Source organism: Pocillopora damicornis, chromosome 10 (assembly GCF_964200805.1).
Source record: "Pocillopora damicornis chromosome 10, jaPocDami1.2, whole genome shotgun sequence".
NCBI lineage: Eukaryota > Metazoa > Cnidaria > Anthozoa > Scleractinia > Pocilloporidae > Pocillopora > Pocillopora damicornis.
Window position 1 is genome coordinate 22,455,667 of NC_142679.1, and position 19,120 is coordinate 22,474,786.

General features: G+C 38.8%; 1 protein-coding gene across 2 annotated transcripts; it reads left to right on the forward strand.

Annotated features, from left to right (window-relative positions):
- Positions 1 to 634: 634 nt before the first annotated feature.
- On the forward strand, positions 635 to 17,813 carry LOC149039424 (uncharacterized). 2 transcript variants are annotated; one of them, XM_089185583.1, is made up of 7 exons: positions 635 to 698; positions 5,355 to 5,611; positions 5,803 to 5,923; positions 6,710 to 6,839; positions 13,908 to 13,915; positions 16,460 to 16,972; positions 17,382 to 17,813. In XM_089185583.1, exons 1-7 carry the CDS (start codon positions 635 to 637, stop codon positions 17,690 to 17,692), a joined length of 1,404 nt encoding a protein of 467 aa, XP_089041709.1. In that variant the 3' UTR covers positions 17,693 to 17,813. The 2 variants fall into 2 exon arrangements, with proteins under 2 accessions (XP_089041709.1, XP_089041710.1); XM_089185584.1 differs by lacking the exons at positions 635 to 698; positions 5,355 to 5,611; positions 5,803 to 5,923; positions 6,710 to 6,839; positions 13,908 to 13,915 and adding exons at positions 14,939 to 15,258; positions 15,510 to 15,651 and having other exon boundaries at positions 16,451 to 16,972.
- Positions 17,814 to 19,120: the final 1,307 nt, after the last annotated feature.

The window sequence follows — 19,120 nt, forward strand, 5'->3', positions numbered from 1 at the left end:
GTAATTTAAAGAAAGAAAGAAAAGTAGGCCCAGTTACTCCTGTAGGGGTATCGCAAAGAGACCTGGGAATTGTCTTATGGTAATTTTGCTGTTTCTGATCGAACATTCATGAAAAGACGTTCATTAACCATTAAGAGTTCCTGCTTTCCAGAACTTAAAATCATCTCAAGTCGTAAAATCATAGTGTTTAGCTTCCTACTACTTTTGATTATGTATCCGTTTATAGTCCAGTAATTATTATTGAAGTAAATACATAGTTAAATAATAGAATAGAATATTTAACCTGTTTCTGTAAAATTGTAACAAAGCCTCCTATAGGTCCCTTAAAAAAAGTTGAATATTTTTTGGGCTTGAGTAATTATAACCTGAAGTCAAAACACACTGTAATATCCGCTGAGACGGCTGTATGCCGGGTTATGTCAAAACTCATCTTTATAGATATGGTTAATTATTCGCTCGCACAGAGACAAGTCGGTTGCTATGGTGACAATCTCCCGCCGAAAGTAATAAGTGTAGAGTATTTGAACGCATATTTAACTACAGCTGTCTCAATTTGTCTGATGTTCCTCGGCATAAAGTTGAAAAAACTCACTTAAGCTGTTCGTTGGAATTATAGCGAGCGTTTTGTGGGAACATGCTGTTTGTTTTCTACTGCTTTGTTCTCACCGTTTTGGCTTCTCTAATACCAGAAGGACAAGGTGAGATTTCCCTACAGTTATGTCCTAGCTCATGTTTGAGTACTATTTAAAAGTTTACCGAATCTTTATGTTACATTTTTATCATCCTTATAAACATAACTAAGCCTTGAGATATCCACACAAACTTCTTCCCGAAATATTTAAGAAAATAAACTAATTTTGACCAAGTTTCGCTCTAGATAGGCATAAGACAATGCTCATATTTTATAAGAAGTTCAGAATTAAAATTCTAGGGAACAATTAATTTTACTTCAAAATAATTAATCAGGTCTCTGCAATGTTTTCCATAAACGTTCTCGACTTTTTGATGCGGCACAAAGGATAAGATGACTATAGGCAGATCTTCGAATTTTAAAACAAGTGGAAAGTCTTGTTGAACTCAGTTGAAATGGCTCGGCTGGATCAAATGAAAATTTGACACAGAAGTACAGCCTTTCAAGTTATGTAATATAGTCTTTCGACTATAACTTTTCGGGGAAAAGAATTAAAAAGAAAAGAAAAAGCAACAGAACTTTTTACTTTTGGCTGAAACGTGTTATTTGCATCAAAATTTGACCCTTTTGGTAACATCTGGCTCTAAAGTTGATTCTTAAGTTGATTCAAATATTACAATCCTATAAATTGAGGACTTTGTGGATTGCGGGAAGCCTCTACAGAAAGGAAGTTGTATATGCATATATACATAAAGACACACATACATTCATTATACTTGCTAAAAGGGGCTTTTCAACCCAAACGGGTGAAAAAAATTTGTTAAACAAATTTTACGCAGTCTTGTTTGATCAAAATTTAGATCGTTGACCGTCCACTCGTGGAGTTTCTTAGAGTATTTAATTTTCAAAGGTTTTAAATTTCTCAGAGTATTTAATTTTCGTCAGTTTTTAAGTTTTTAAAAGCGCAAAAATAAAGGTGGCAAACACCACCTTGCTTTGCAAATGTGACACGAGTCTCGAAACAGACCGTTTTTAAACTATCTGCTATCAAAGCAACTTTAATTTGGTAGCAAAGTCTTTTTTTTCATCAAACACAGGATTCACCGTGAGCTAAAAACAGATTTTCAAAACCTTGAAAGAGTGAATCTGCCAGTTATCTCATGAAATAAGGATCACGAGATTTTGACGAACTCAGGCAAAATAAATTAATGTCTATCGTCCGCGTCAGTATGGCGAAACAAGAGCGAAATTATTTTAAAACAGTGAAGTTGGCACATTTCAATGATCGTAAAAAGATTTTAAGCCTTCTTGCTTTGAAGGAAATAAATGTGTTTGATTTTATTTTTCAAATACAGGAAAGTAAGTAGCTTAGTGCAGCTTCGGTCCGATGGGAAACTACGGATGTGTTCACTACAGAGGATGTATTTTTGAAAAAGAAGTCATCATTAATTGATGCAGTCAGCCTGTTTTGACTGACATGAAAATTTTTTCTCAGGCTCGATATTCTACACCTAACTTTGAGTCCTCACTTTCACTTAGTGTAGTAAATTTAAAAAGCAAATTTATTCTTACAGTTTATCGTACCATCAACACCAATCTGGATAATAAAGTTGTCCATCGAAAACGGAAATTTTCGAAAACACGCTCCTAATGAAGATGATGTGAAAATGCAGACTTTACCCTATGGCTTGAACGAAAAATTCTAGAAAAGGAATTTGTCAAGAAACTGTTAGTACAGCATGCGGCGTCCTATTTTCTATCGCTTTTTAAGTTTTGTTGTCAATTACTACTTGGACATCAGATTATAAAAAGCAGTAGCATGATTCCTTTCATCGTATTTCCACTTCACTCGACCAAAATGTGATATTTCAGGATTTATTGTTCCTGTTACACTCAATTACGCCCTTAAAATATGCATGCTCAAGGGTAAATTTCAGTCAGTTTGGTAAAAAGTTTTAATATACAAGGGAGTTTTTAACTCCTTGAGTTATACGTCAGCAATTTTAATTATCTCTCGCTTTGCTTTCATAATACTCAGTATGGTCCAAATCTTGAGTCAAGCTACATAACAATGAAAACCCGTACGCATTTCATGAATTGAGTTTTTGAGCCGAGACTAAACAAAAGCTCCCCCAAAACGTTTTGACAGTAACCTTTTTTAACGAACTAAACATGCTCAGACGAGATTACCAGCATCATTACGTGATAAACACGAATTACTCTACATATCAACACAGGTTGATTGTAGACTTCGGCGTCGACTGATCGATCGATCTTAATAGGTGATCGCATCAAAAAGTTATACGTTACTTAATATTAAATACTCATATTCCTTGTAATAATAACAAAGGGAATTTGTAGGGGTTCATCACAAAGGGGACACTACTTTTTGCCGTGATCATTCAGAACAATATTTAAAACTACTCGACTGGTGTTCTATGCAAGGCAGAAAACCAAAATCCAAATTAAGGTAATGATTCAGGAGTAACACTGCTCTAAATTCGTGTATCGGAATGGCGTGCTGTACCAGCAGGAGTTCCTCAGGGGACCAAACTCGGCCCCTGGTTATTTCTAATAATGATTAATGACCTAAGTGTGGCGAATACGAATATCTGGAAGTATGTAGATGATACTACCCTCGCTGAGTGTGTGGAAAAGAACGGAACCAGCTCGCTCGATGCAGTCGCGCTTTGATAAATTTGTTACAAAATCTCGTGCTGATGGTTTCCAGTTGAATGAATCGAATTGCAAGGAACTTAGAATATCATTCACAAAGTCATAGAATACTTTACAGCCTGTTACTATCAACAATGCGAACATTGAGGATGTTCCTCCCTCTAAATTACTAGGTGTTATGATGATTTGAAGTGGAATGTGCACGTAGAAATGATATGTAAGAAAGTCGCGTCTCTACTTTCTTAGGCAATTAAAGCGCGCGAAAGTGCCAGTTAATGACTTTCTAAGTTTCTACACCATTTGCATACGCCCAGTTGTAGAGTGTGCATGTCCAGTCTATCATACCTCTCTACCGCAATATCTCTCCGATCAGTTAGAACGCCTGCAGAAGCGAGCACTACGCATAATAAGCACTAATGATTTATCTTATAGACAGGCTTTAGAAGTTATTAACATACCTGCCTTGTATGACAGGAGAGAGGTGATTGGTAACCCAATGTTTCAAGAGATAAGTAATAGCAACAATCACAAGCTTTGTTCACTACTTCCGCCACCTTACCTTAGCACGTTGCGAACACGGAAAAATCGCGAGTTCCAAGTCCCGCGTTTTAAAACCAATCGTTTTACTTAATTACTTACGTACTACCCATCATGCCTGTGTGGCACATAGGGCAGCAACGAAATCCTTCCAACCCTGTCTATCTTTAGCCAGTTTTTCAATGGTGCTCCGGCTGTAAATGAGCCCCCTCTGTCTCTTCTCTACTGTCCTGCGCCAAGTTGTTTTCGGGAGCCCTCTGCTTCGTTTACCTTTAGGTGTCCAGTGCATTGCAATTCTAGCTATGTTGTTACTGGCCTTCCGCATCACTTGACCGATCCACCTCCATCTTCTCCTGTTGATAAGTGTACGAATATCCTCCTGCTTGGTTTGCCTCAGTAGCTGGTCGTTTGATATTTTCTGAGGCTAGAAGATTCTCAGAATCTTCCCGAGGTTAGCTGTGTGGAGGAATGCTAGTTTTGAGAGGTCCTGTTCTGTCATTCGCCAGCATTCCGAGCCGTAAAGGAGAGTTGACAATACGCAGCTCTGATAGATTCTAAGCTTCGTCTTTGTGCTGTGGCTTGCTGACCTCGACACTGATCTTATGCTCATAAAGGCATTTTTTGCTTTGTTCAATCTGCTTTGTATATCTACACTAGTACCCCCATCTTGGCAGAGCACACTCCCGAGGTATGTGAACTTATTGGTGTATGGAATGTCCTGTCCTCTTACCCTGATCTTTGTTGGGGGAGGGACATTAACACACATGGCCTCCGTCTTCTTCAAGCTAATTCTCAAGCCGACCTGGTTGCTGAACATGCTGAGCCGGTCTGTCTTTTCCTGAATGTGCTGTCGTGTGTGGGACAATAGGGCTAAATCATCTGCGAGGTCGAGGTCTTCGAGTATAGTAAAAGGGGTCCGTCTTATGCCTCTTCGCTGATCTTCCATTGTCCGATAAAGGACCCAGTCGATAGCAATATTGAATAGCACGGACGACATGACTCATCCCTGCCGTACACCGGTTTTAACTTCAAAACTTAGATCTCCCTGACCGATGCAACATGTGAAATTTGAGTAGAAGCATTTGATGATATTAATAATGCGTTGTGGAATGCCATATGCTCTCAGAATCTGCCAAAGATAGTCCCTGTGAATGCTGTCGAACGCTTTCTCATAGTCGATGAAATTTACATACAACTCCCTGTTCCACTCAGTACATTACTCAAGTATGTTCCGCAGTGTGAAAATATTGTCCGTACATCCACGCCCCTTGCGAAATTCAGATTGCTCGTTCCGCCGGAGGTCATCAACAGCTTGGGTGATGCGCTGTGTAATGACCTTGCAAAAGATTTTACTCGGCACAGACAAAAGGGTAATTTTAATAAAACTATCTATCTATCTATCTATCTATCTATCTATCTATCTATCTATCTATCTATCTAAAGTTCCAGTTTAAGTTAAAGTTCTTAACACTACATAGCAACTTTCTAACTTAGTAGATTTTTTCTCTAGGCAATTGCCGCAATTTAAAGTTCACCAGTTTTCCTAAACTTGGCTTCCGGTTGGAGAATCACACGGTTCGAACTATTGACGTTGTCAATGAGGATCTCTGCATGTTTCAATGCTACCTGGAACCTAACTGCGTCAGTTATAACTTCTGTGAGATAAAACAGTCGTCTGGAAAACACAAGTGTGATCTGAATAACGCGACTATTGAACACGATGAAGACCTGGTGCAAAATGAAAGTTGTAGTTACCGCGGAGCAGAGGTGAGGATAAATTCCATGGGCTAAAAGTATTATTCATTGTTCGAGAAAGCTTTAATACCGGACCAAGGGATACCTAGCCTCTCTAACCCTATAATTTTACCCGCTTGCAACGGGAACAAATGAACACATGCAAGGAACCTGTCATGCCTGCAAATATAATTTTAAATTTATCTCTTCCATTCTTTCCTAAGAATGCTTGTGAGCAAAATCCTTGCAAGAGTAACGCAACATGCCAAGCTGGGTTTACAGACAGAGACTATCAGTGTTTGTGTGTTAATGGATCTGGATTTAAAGGCCATAATTGTGATGAGGGTAAGATTGAATCTTACATTTTTTTACTAAGACAGAAACATAATGTATAAGTGATACGCTCCGCAGGCCCCTCCCTCAATTGAAGTTCTTTTAGGTGGCTGGGTAGACTCATTTGAAGGGGATGAGTACGAAACAATCCCGAACACGGCATTAGTTTGATAGTCACAAAACATCGCAGGTGAAAGCCTCGGCCTTTCATGGCTTGCGAGAAGGATAATCCAGAATGACACGAGTTATTCAAAATACAAAGTAGGACTTACATATGAACGGCTCTTTTGCTTCTTATGGTTCATCTTGGAACGGGATTTTATCACTCATTTTTGTTTTTTACCTCATTCAGTCTTGATTTTCTTTAACGCAGTTTTTTACCCACCATCTACGCGAACAAACTGTAATTTCTCATTTTCCTTTCTTACGAGGCAACAAAACTAAGTACAACGTCTACGCAAAGATCAGACGTGACCCCATATATAGATAAAAACATAAAAAATTAAAATCTTTAAGGAAACCAACTTAGATAAAGTCCATCATCTTCTCTTTCCTTTTATAGACATAGACGAGTGCTTGTCTGGTAAACATAGCTGTGAGGGTAATACGACATGCAATAACACCATTGGATCGTACTGCTGCAGGTGCAAGAAAGGATATCAGAGAAATAAGACAAACTGTACTGGTAAATATTCTTATCTGACAACAGGAAACGCTCGCGTGAAGACTAAAATTCGTGCAGACAAAGCAAGTCGAAATAACCTTAATGCCCTAATGGTATTCATTTTGTTGTCTCAGACATAGATGAGTGTTTGAACGGAACACACGGTTGTGATGTAAATGCTGAGTGTAACAATACCCTGGGATCTTACAAGTGCACGTGTAAAGATGGATTTCAAGGAAATGGAACTAAATGCACAGGTAACTAGTTCTGACATATTCACACTCCGTCTTTTATTTTCGGTTTTTCAGATTAGTGAGAGAAACGGTCTCATTTACATTATTTTCCTTTTCGTGTTCTAGATCTAGATGAGTGTATGATCGGAACACATGACTGTGATGTAAATACTAAGTGTAACTATACCCTAAGATCTTACAATTGCACGTTTAAAGATGGAATTCAAGGAAATGGAACTAACTGTACACGTAACTAGTTGCAACATACCATACTCTCTATTTTCTCGATGATACCTGTTATGTGATAAAAAGGAATGACCAGAAATCAAAACTGTTTTTTGTTGATTTAGATACCAACGAATGCACTGAAGGAAAACACGACTGTCATGTAAATGCTGAGTGTAACAATACCTTGGGATATTACAAATGCACTTGTAAAGATGGATATGAGGGAAATGGAACCAACTGTACAGTTCAGTAACAAGCCAAGTTACCAAACAATGTCAAAATAACTTTCATACTGATGAGATTTTGTTTTCACAGACATAGATGAGTGTTTGAACGGAACACACGGTTGTGATGTGAATGCTGAGTGTAACAACACCCAGGGATCTTTTAAGTGCTCGTGCAAAGATGGATTTCAAGGAAATGGAGCTAAATGCATAGGTAACTAGTTCTGACATATTCACACTCCGTCTTTTACCTTCAGTTTTTCCGATTAGTTAGAAAAACGGTCTCATTTACATTATTTTCCTTTTCGTGTGCTAGATCTAGATGAGTGTATGATCGGAACACACGACTGTGATCTAAATACCAAGTGTAATAATACCCTAAGATCCTATAGTTTCTCGTATAAAGATGGAATTCAAGGAAATGGAACTGACTGCACACGTAACCAGTTGCAACATACCATACTCTCTATTTTCTCGATGATGCCTGTTATGTGATAAAAAGGAATGACCAGAAGTCAAAACTGTTTTTTGTTGATTTAGATACCAACGAATGCACTGAAGGAAAACACGACTGTGATGTAAATGCTAAGTGTAACAATACCTTGGCATCCTACAAATGCACTTGCAAAGATGGATATGAGGGAAATGGAACCAACTGCACAGGTCAGTAACAAGCCAAGTTACCAAACAATGTCAAAATAACTTTCATACACTGATGGGATTTAATTTTGTTGTCACAGACATAGATGAGTGTTTAAAAGAAATACACGGTTGTGATGTGAATGCTGTGTGTAACAATACCCTGGGATCTTACAAATGCACTTGTAAAGATGGATATGAGGGAAATGGAACCAACTGCACAGGTCAGTCACAAGCCAAGGTACCAAACAACGTTTTCACAATTAAAAAAAAGTTAACTTTCAAACTAATTGATGTAAACTTGGCTGCTTCAGACAAGAAACGCAGTATTGTCAGTCTTTAAGTTATTGGTTGAACAGACGCCGGCACGAGACTAGCAAAATTGCAGGGTGCTCTCTAAGTGAACATTATTCCAAAACTTTTGGCGTATTGATAGTGCTGTTTGTTTCCTCCTTTATTTGAGAGATATTATGGTCTGTTATCATTTGCGAGGGAGGAAAAAGGACCATAAGTTGTGATAATGACTAAAGAATCATCGAAGTTGTGGATGCAAATTATGGTAGACTGGACTCAATCACTTGCAGTTATCCCAGAGTTAGCAATACAAATTGTAAAGCTGAGAACTCATTGGTCATTGTGCGGATGAAGTGCAACGAAGAAGCTAATTGCGAGTTGCACGCAGATAATTCAGTTTTTGGTCATGATCCATGCCCAGGCATATCTAAATACTTGGAAGTAAATTACAAGTGTGTGAATTTAGGTTAGTACCTATAGCTATTGTTGTATGCTGTGAACTGGGAGGAGAAATGGCCTTTTACTATCATTTAGGAAGCATTTATTTTAGAATTACATTAGCCGCTAGATCACCCGTCCATTTTTAGTCGGGAGCGTATTAAAAAAAATACGCAAAGAAGCAATTGCTAATAGCGTCAGTATTCAAGTATCAAATCTTTTCACGAATTGATACCTTTACACTTTTATCAAGGATATGGCGGATAAGCATTCATTTGGTTCCGGAGTTTCAGTTTCATTTTCTCTCGAGTGGCACCCGCAAAAGTAAAGGAAAACTCGACAAGGTGGTCTAGGATAGATTTTATGCACTAAGGAAGAAGTTCTGAACTGCCGTCTGGTCGGTGATCCTGGGTGGATCATGTGTATACCAAAGGAGTGCAAACTGACAATTTTCAAGCCATATGTAGAAAAATTCAATATTAGCATGCCAGACCATTTTCCTGCATAAATAGTGAGATAAAAAAGGTTCAATTCAATAATTCTGGATCGTACCTTCGTGTACGTTGCTGATGAGCACTGCTGCCGAACTAGAAGCAAATGAAAATGTAGAGGTACCCTCTGTCTTGACTCTTGGTTAATCATTCAGTAGCACAACAAGATAGACTCAGTGTGTACATTGAATAGAGAATGTCCACTAAGACCGAGCGAGAATAGAAATTCGTGGTAGATCTCGAAAAATCAAAATTCTTCATAATTTCTCTGAAGATACCCTATAGTGGCTTAAGAAACGTAATAGGATTTTTTCTAGAAATATCTTTTTAAATCTTCATAAATAAAAAAGCCGTCAAGAGGCAAAATGTCCTAAAAGACATCCGAAAAATACGTGATTGGTACTTACATGGGTTTATTCAATTTTCCCAGCTTATTTTTTCATGATCTTTTAGAGGCAAAACAAAATTACAAGAAGCCACACGAACAGACGAAATCTAAATTCCCTTCATGTAGATATACTTTCAATTCAGTTAACTGTACACGCAGCGGGAATGTACAGCAGTCAGCAAGTGAGTCTTCTGGGAACTTTTTTATGTTTTGAGCATGAAAAGCTGAGACAGCGACACACGTTTTCCCAAATGTGAACATTGCAACCTCTTATACTCGTGTATTTTTTTTCTTCTTTTTCAAGGAAGCAACGTTGAATAATCGATCCAATCTATACAAAAGCGTAGAGAAAAAAGTGTGATTATGCGATTGTTAGACCCTGAGGTTTTAACTGCATGAGGAATGAGAAGCAGCTAAAAAAGTAAACATAACATTAAATTACTAATTATGTGTTGTGGGCCATTAGCTGAACTATTTTACAGGAATTTCAAGGAAACGAACAAATTGACGACATCTAGGAAAAACAATAGCGACCATTTCATTACATCGACAACTTAGTTCTTAGATTGGGGTGGGAAGGGGGGAAACCTTGGGAAAGAGGTTGCGACATCAGTAAATGGATTCCAAATTAGCGACACGGATATCCTACCTTAAAGGGTAACTGACGCCAAATGTTTCTCCTTTTTTTTTGTCCCAATACATTCCTCTTAGGTAAAAGAATCCAAATGAGCAAATTAACGATATATTGTGCAGAATTAAATTTTCTACAAATTTTTTTTGACGCCTAATCGACGGCCATTTTGAAAACGGTTCGATTCAGGTCACGTGGTGTGATACTTCACACGTGTGTAAGGCAGTGAAAAGTGTCATGTCAAGACTTGAGACTAACAAATTCGTCTCGGCTGTTCAGCTGCAGCCGAAATTTACGAGCGGAAAAAAAGTAAGATTTGTTCGATTCTGATATAGGTCACCATTTAGAGACTACGAAATACGAAGTGAGAAATAAAATAACGAAGGTTGAATAATCGAAACACGACGGATCGCATGTCTGTATTCAGAGCTACAGATATTTTGCACGTTATTCCAAACAGCCGTAAAAATATATATGTTCCCCCAATTTTTCCTCCTAACTATTATCGAGTTAGTTACTTAAAGAAATTTTTTTTAATTCCAAGCCGAAAAATATTTGTCTTTAGATTTTGTCTGGTGTGTATCACTGTGACCTCAGGCCCATCGGTTCAGGAGTGAGCGTGACTAAACGCAAAGTATTGTCACGTATTATGGGAGGTCGTCATCTGGTTTCGTGAACGAAAGTCTTCTTCCACGGTCCGGAAATGGGCAAGATTTATCCTTTTTTAAAATTTTTTAATGAGACTAGTGGGAAACACAAAAGATGACTTTCTACTTTAATTTGTAACTTTTTGTTTATTTCTTTCGATGCGTTTCGTTTCTAACTGAGAGTTTTTCACGAATGATTACAACTAACATTGAGCAGCATATACAGCACATTCGTGACCCCAAGTTTAATTAACTTCCAATGGAAGTGTACAACAACAGAACCATACTATAAACGGATGTCACAAGAATCGCCTTGTTATGAGCGCCATGCTCAAGCGTTGTTTCTCATTTGCAACCGGAAACATGATGAAATCAATCCTGTCCGAAAGGTTACTCGTTTCAAAAATGTACCAATGTCAGCTGAGTGAACAGTAGATTACTCGCGCTCGTTTATCGTAAATAAAACCGATTCAATCGCGTGTGAACGTGTATAATCTAGCCAATTCACCTCCACAAGCGTGTATGTTTATATTAATTTTCAGTCAGTGAAATAGCTTCGGAAGGTGCGGGCGTGTAGCATAAAAACACTTCGCTCCCATGATATTCAAGAGTCTGTACATTTGGTTTTCTTTACTTGATCGCTCCTACGTTTAAGAAGCGACTGATTTTTAGATACTTTATTTATAATCGTAAATGCACTCACCATTCTCGCTTTCTTGATTGAGGCGGCCGCGGCGCACGGGCTATGGATCCTCCTCTGACTCTCGCGCTCTATTTTAGGTTACGTTCGTCCTGGCGGTTCAAATTGCCAGGGCCTGATTTTACCAACAGATTTATAAACTCTTCCATTATGTTCGCCTTCCATCGAAGCCTCAAAATCCGAATAATCAGACCCCGGAATAGAACTGCTTTCACTCGAAGCACTATCCGCCTTATTTACTTTGCTTAATGTGCACACGTGTGACGAGTCAAGTCACATGATCAAAATCGAAGCGTTTATGGTGGATGACTCACGAAGCTGCATCTTGGACAGTTTTCCCGGCGAAAAAAAGGCACAAAGAGGCATTCAAAGCACCTTGTATCTGTTTCAATGTGTTAGCTGAGGCATTTAGACGGTATTCCGAAAAAGTTACCTTTTAGCCGTCAGTTACCCATTAAAAGGCTTCAGAGGCAGCTATTAGAACAAAATCGGAATTGAGTGAGAATAACGCTACCACCATTTTTTTTTTCCATCTCAGGGGCACATTTAATTGACACACTTCATTATAATCAGTCGTCGTCGTTAACAATCCTAGAGGGTATTCAGGGTGGCGACAAAGATTTTTTCCCCATGCTCCAGACGAACTTTACAGAATGACTAAATGAAAGTTCTGTTGGAACAGTTCAATGACATTGGCTTAGCCACTCATTCCTCAACGCTGATATGCGCATTCCTCGCAAGGCGACAGCAGTTTTTTCGATGTAGGGCTTCTTGCGCCTAACTGTTACATCTGAAAGATCAGTGTTAACCCAGGTGGTACTCCCATAAATGACAGGAGTGCTCGTCGGAGAACTTCGAATACACCCCTAAAAGGTACCAAAATAGTGTTAAACGGGCGTGGCCCAGATTCATTTTGATGTAATAATAATTCCAAAAATATAAGTTATTTACGCAAATACGGTCAAATACGTTCTTGTCATTTTTCAGAACAATAACCTTAAATTTTCCTAAACTACAGCAACTCTAGCGGCAGTTGTTAGTGACTAAAAGCAGGAGCTCATGGGCTCCTGCAAAAAGCTGAGAGCTGGAGAATATCATCTCTCGCTTCAACAAGTAGAAACTTGGTCTAAAAAATTTATATGGCCGTATCAAGGAAGAGCGAATGAATATTATTTTTTTTTTGTGCCCTCGATTTTGTCTTGTTTAAATTAAACGGGGAAAGTGTTTTTTACCAATGTGGATTAGTTTTATCGGTGTTAAGATCTGTGGCGCTTTAATTTCTGTGATGTTAACGTCCTCTTTGTTACGAAAGATATGTTATTTATTCACATCACCTCCTACATTTTGCAGTTTACCTCCGTGCAATCAGCATTCGTGTTTCAATTTGGTTCTTCTGTTTCTGGAACAACGTACCAAAATTTTGTGGCGTAATTAGTCTAACTATTGAATTGCACCTCGGCCGCTTGTGGGAATGTTGTTGCGTGATAGGTAAATTTATTCATAATTACACACAAAGGATCTGAATGAAAGAAAATAGCAATTCGCGGGGTATTTTGTTTGAGCTATTGTAGGTTCACCGTTATAAAATGTTATTAATCAATGTTCATTCCATGGGAGGTAAACGTGTAGCGAAAGTATGTAAAACAAGTTAAAAGAGGTTCTAAAAATCTTGTGGGATGAGTTAAGATTGCCATCGATCGCCTTTAATGACCTTTACTCAGGCGGTTAGTTATACGCCGACATGGCTAGAACTAACCTGAAGTATAAAGAAATTTTTCTTCAAGGTGAGCTAAACGTGACCTTTCTGTTGTACGTTTTCTTTCTCAAGGAAAAAAGGATTAATTTCCAAGTATACAAATATTTTGTTGAAGGCATATGTTTGTTGTTACCAGTTGTTGACAGTTAATTGACGTGATTTTCCCAATTTTTAAAGTCACGGTGCTCGGTCCTCATTGAAAGCCCGGAAATGAATTATATACCTGCTTTTATAACAACATTTCCTTTTCCAAGGATTCTAAATTTCAAGCGATTCAGAGCTTTACCGGGAAAAGAAAATGTCGCTTTAAAAAGTGACGAGTACACCTGAGGTGGACAGAAGCCAAAATGTACTCAAATTATGTAAAAATGGAGAATATCTACAAATGGCGTGTGAGAAATTTAAGGTATATTGAGATGTTACGACTCTCTTTTTTTATTTGGTAATTTTAGATGTTCTTTTGTTTTAAAATAGATTTATGTTGTCAAGGAACACTTGGTGTGGAAAGTTGTTTAATCACCGATGAGCAGATAAGTTTCTCATTCCAAGAAAAGAATAACATGAAAGTTGTAAGATTACATTCCACACAGAAATCTCGGATAGCTTATGTGGAGGATTTTAATCGGTGGCTTCAGCTCGATCTCAGAGCTCAAAACACTGAAGTAACACGAGTAGCAGCACAGGGATCCCATCAACATGACAAATGGGTGAAGAAGTACAAGCTACAATACAGCAACTATGGAGTGAGATTTCAAAACTACAAGGAACAAGGACAAACCATATCAAAGGTAAAACTGATCAGAGGTGCGGAGGGGTTCTAAAACATGAGTTGCTCATTGTACACAAAGCCAAGTTCATTCCTCAACTTAAACTTCCCAATGTGTTCTTTGAGAAATTTGCTAGGACAAACAATCCTCTTTGCAATCAGATCAGCTTCGTTTCTCGATTTGTTATGATGCATGAGTCGGCAGTTTTTCAAGAAAATTGTTACGATGTATGAAAATTTCATAAATTTACCATTTTCTTTGCCTAGGTACAAATCTCATCTTGATCCAGTTTTTGATTACCCTCAGATAGATATTTGCAGAAAAATTTCAACTTAATTTTACTGTAAGGTGGCATGGGATGAATTTCATTAATCAAATCGCTCGTGAGATATTTCACTATTTACTCAGTAAAAAACATTGCATAATATAATTATATAGATTTTATTTTAAAAGATTATTATGTATACGAAGCGGGAACGTACCACGCATTTTGAATAAAAACACTCAACATTTATTTCACATCTATTATGATGCAGGAATTTGACGGAAACAAAGACAAGAACAGTGTTGTTTATCACGACCTCAATCCACCAATCATAGCAAGGTACATACGTTTTCTACCAATGGAGTGGAGAGATGAGATATCAATGAGAGTGGAATTGCATGGATGCGTGAAAGGTAAGGAAAATGGCTTTCCTCTAAAGCTGATAATCACTGTAGACAGTACTGTTGATCTGCTCGTATGCGCTCTTTAAGATTTTTCATTTCGTTGAAAGTTTATGTGAATGTGTTAACGACATTTCTTAGCTCAGTGTTAACTACCCTTGATTAATTGCCTCGTGATCTCATAGCTTGCCTTTATTTGGCTGCCGTAGATAACTTATATTTGTAAAACGTCCGCTGACTTTTCGTAAACAGAATGTGGAAGATTTCTCGGCATGCAAAGTGGTGAAATCTCTGACGGACAAATAAGCGCCTCTTCAGAGAGAGACTCTAACCACTCCGCCAGTCAGAGCAGACTTCATGTTATAAATCCTGACAGAGAGGGATCTTGGGCAGCTGAAAATGATGATACGGATCAGTGGCTACAAGTTGATCTGGTTATTCTGCACACTAAAGTCAAACGTGTGGCAACACAAGGAAGTAATGGACCCAAGAGGGAGTGGGTTACAAAGTACATCCTGCAGTACGGCAACGATACAGAAATGTTCTACAATTACACAGTCCCAGGACAAAACACAATGAAGGTAAAATTGATTTGTTGTGAATTGATTCCCGCTTAAACAGGAGAAGAAGTATTTTTGGATGATCATTGGCAGGGATTTTGCCAACGCACCGTCAGTAATAATTGTATAATATCGAGGCCCCCAGGAGGAACGATTAGAGGAATGGTGTATGAATGAGTTGGGGGACTGTTTTCACGTCGTAATAACTGTTATTCATAAAATTAATTCTTATAAAAGATTAAATGGAAACCTCTTATGTTGTTACCTCAAAGGTTTTTGCTGGAAACATTGATCAGAATACCGTGGTTTATCACGACCTTAACCCACCAATCACAGCGCGTTACATTCGTTTTAAACTAGTAAAGTGGCAGGGCTGGATATCAATGAGGGTAGAGCTGTATGGCTGTGTACCAGGTAAGGCCTGAATGACAATTATTGAGCGTTACCTCTTGTAACGAGTAATTTATACCAGATAATACTTCATTTCCTGTTCAAAAGCGAGCGCTTGGATATTGTTTGCTGTGTGTCATCTCAATCAAAATCGAGCTGCTACAAGTAGACACGAGTTTTCTAGACCAATAACAGGGCGAAGAAAGGCAAAAAACCAATACAATCCTGGACAACTTGTTGTAATCATTTGAAAATTGCTCTGCATAGTATTATTCAATTGACTTATCAGCTTTGGTCACATGGAGTTCCTTCCTTCTTCACTCTCCTCTTTTCATTGTCACGTGTGATCGCCGGAATAACTGGAATAATTTGACGAGAAAAACTACTCTAATTGTGGGAATGGGAAGGAAACCTTGTCTTCTCTTGAGATTTTTAGATTCCCCAACAACAAAATCTCGTGATGGCTCAACCGTACAGTTTATAAAATTATCACGTCGGTATTCAAAAACACCATTTTGATTCAGGTCGGCAATCAATATGTTATTGTCGAATGTAATCCTTAGATGTAATGAAGTAAGTCAATGCCCGACTATCGAGGGTTTCTACTTTCTAAAAATACAAACGTGAGCAAGCGTCGGAAAATGCACAGCACGACTTGTTCGAACACTCCAAGTGACTGACGTTTCAATTCCATTTTTTCGGTGATTAAATAATTTACGTAACTACGAGAACATTTCCTCGTAATAGTACCATTAGAAATGGCAAAGAAAATTCTGACAATTTCTTACCAACAACGTTACTTTTATTCTATGGTTTTATGCAGGATTTACAGCTGTGTTTACAAATCTTAGTAAGATTGGATCAGAGGGTCCAAAGTCGATTGGTAGTCATTACAAAGATCAGGACCATGACGGACAAGTAACAGTGTCCAGCGGTATTCAAGTGTGGACTGTGCCACGCACTGGTCAATACAGAATAGAAGCAATAGGAGCCTCAGGGGGGTACAGTGAGGACAGTTTTATCAAAACCGGAGGAAGAGGGGCACGAATGATTGGAAACTTTAATTTGACCAAAGATGAGATCATTCATGTACTTGTTGGTCAAAAAGGGGAAAAAGGGAATGAAAACCCAAAAACTGCCGGAGGTGGAGGAGGTACATTTGTAGTGAGAGAAAACAACAAGCCTTTGATTATAGCTGGAGGTGGAGGAGGAATTAAAAATATATCGGAACAACATCCAGGATGTGATGCGTCCATAAACAAAAAAGGGAATGGAGGGTATAACTCGCCATTAGGTTCAGGAGGAAGCAACGGAAATGGAGGAAAAAGGAGTGGTCAACCCGCAGGTAAGCGGAGAAAGAATAAAGAAAAACAATCAGTATGTTCAATACATTAGGACAGGAAGATAACAGTAAGATTGGTCAGAACTTAATTATTGAAATCACTAATTCTAACTTTGAAGTTTTTCTCTTGTCGGAGGAACCTCTTAGAATATCTTAAGTTCAACTGGGTTTCGCCCGTTCAGTTTTTAAAATTCGTACACATTTATTTACTGCTAACCATCGATCCGTCAATGTACAAACGCATCACTTCATTTACGTTTCTCATATCGCAATGAGCTTTTGTATTTTTCTAGCAATTGACTACCCAATAATATTTCAAAATAAACTTCCAAAAATTGAGAAGTGCACTTAATTGATAATATTGCGAATATTATCAATGAGACAACTGCTTCTCACTTTTCGTTTATGGTAGGTGGTGGTGGCGGCGGCTTCTACAGTAATGGAAGTAGTTCTTCAAAAGGTTCTGGTCAAGGAGGCAAAGGATATCTTCACGGAGGAGTGGGTGGACATGCCAGGGGCGGGTTCGGAGGTGGCGGTGGTTTTCTTGGACGCGACCGTGGAGCTGGAGGTGGTGGAGGTTACTCTGGAGGAAATGGTGGAGCTAATGAACAGTTTTCCTGTGGGGGAGGGGGTGGATCTTTCAGCAGTGGGACAAATCAGCAGAATGAATGTTGTTTTAATAGCTTTGAAAATGGTAGAGTGATCATCACGTTTCTTCAGTGACATGCTCCCGGCAGCACTTTCTGTAACGTGTAAGGCTAATCTGTTTTGAAGACTGATTGTTGTTAGTCTTTAAACTCCGGAGTTGAAAAATCTTTTGTTTAATCTTCAAGTTTAGTTGATGAGCGTTTTAAGGGACCGGTCATTATTTATCGCCTGGGGGGGGTCGGAGTATTTTTGTTGTCACATCGGAGCATTTACCTGATCCCCCCGTAGAGTATCTAGTTTTTTAGAGATCCCCCCTTATCGGTAGTGGAAAGTTTCATGATCCCCCCCCCCCCTTTTCTCCCAGCCACCGCCAAATAACTTTTTGAATATGCAAGTGATATTTTAATAGTGGTACTTACGTCTCATGGACCTTGAACCACAACGGTAAATATTTGCTCGTCAGATACGAACTGAAATGTCGAGGAAGTGCCAATCTCAGGCTGTTCATCCAAATCCACGAAAACATAGTCATCGTCGCTCTCTGCCTCTCCACTTTCGGATTCTTCATCCTCGGATTCCACGTCATCTTCATCACTCGACAGTTCTTCTGTTATCACAGTCTCTTTATTCTGTCGGTAATAGTGACATCGAATGGCCTTTACTTTGTCAAGTTTCCGACCCACAGTCGTCAAACCATGCTTGTTGAGATACAGGTCTAGTTCTCTTACCCGCAACTTTTCAACTTTGCCACCCTCGATGAGGTTATCCCATTGAAAGTCCTTGTACGTTCGTTCGGCCTCTTGCCTTCTTCGCTCCTGAGCTGCTCTTGTTCTGATGTCCTTTCGGATCTCAATATCCTTCAAATGATTAACATATGCAATGACGTGCTTCTCTTCCACATTATATTTTGAGCAGAAGCTCTTCATGGTATCCTGATCGTTTCTGATACTGTCAGAATGTTCCTCGTACAGATCTTTAATACATTTTCTTGGAAGGTAATCATCTGGTGTCCTGCCCGTCGATTCCGTCTGATAGATATCCATGAAATGTCCAGGATTGTTTGAATCTGGTACAGGTTGCGGAATTCTTTCCGTTTCTGGACCGACCCATCTATTGTTAGAACACCAGGAACAGAGATTGGAACTTTCTTCTCTTGACTCTTTACAGGCATCACGACAGAATTCCATAAAAAGTTCTCCACGAATATAGTGGTCTTCCATAAACGATTCGATCTTTCGGAAGTATGCTGCACCGGGCGCTTGCTCTTTGTTTCGTTCTGATGCACCCCGATAGTTGTCGAGGTAAACAGAATTGAAAAAGAATAATTCATCAGGGGACTCGCTTACTTAAGGGCAGTGGTGATGTCGCGAAGTGTGAGTCCTCCTTGACCACTGTCAATGAGGCCTTTAATTCAGCATCCGATTTGCTCTCATTTATCGACAACAGACGAAAGAACCTTTATACAGAAGAGCATACCTTAAGGTCGTTTGCAAGTGATGAGCT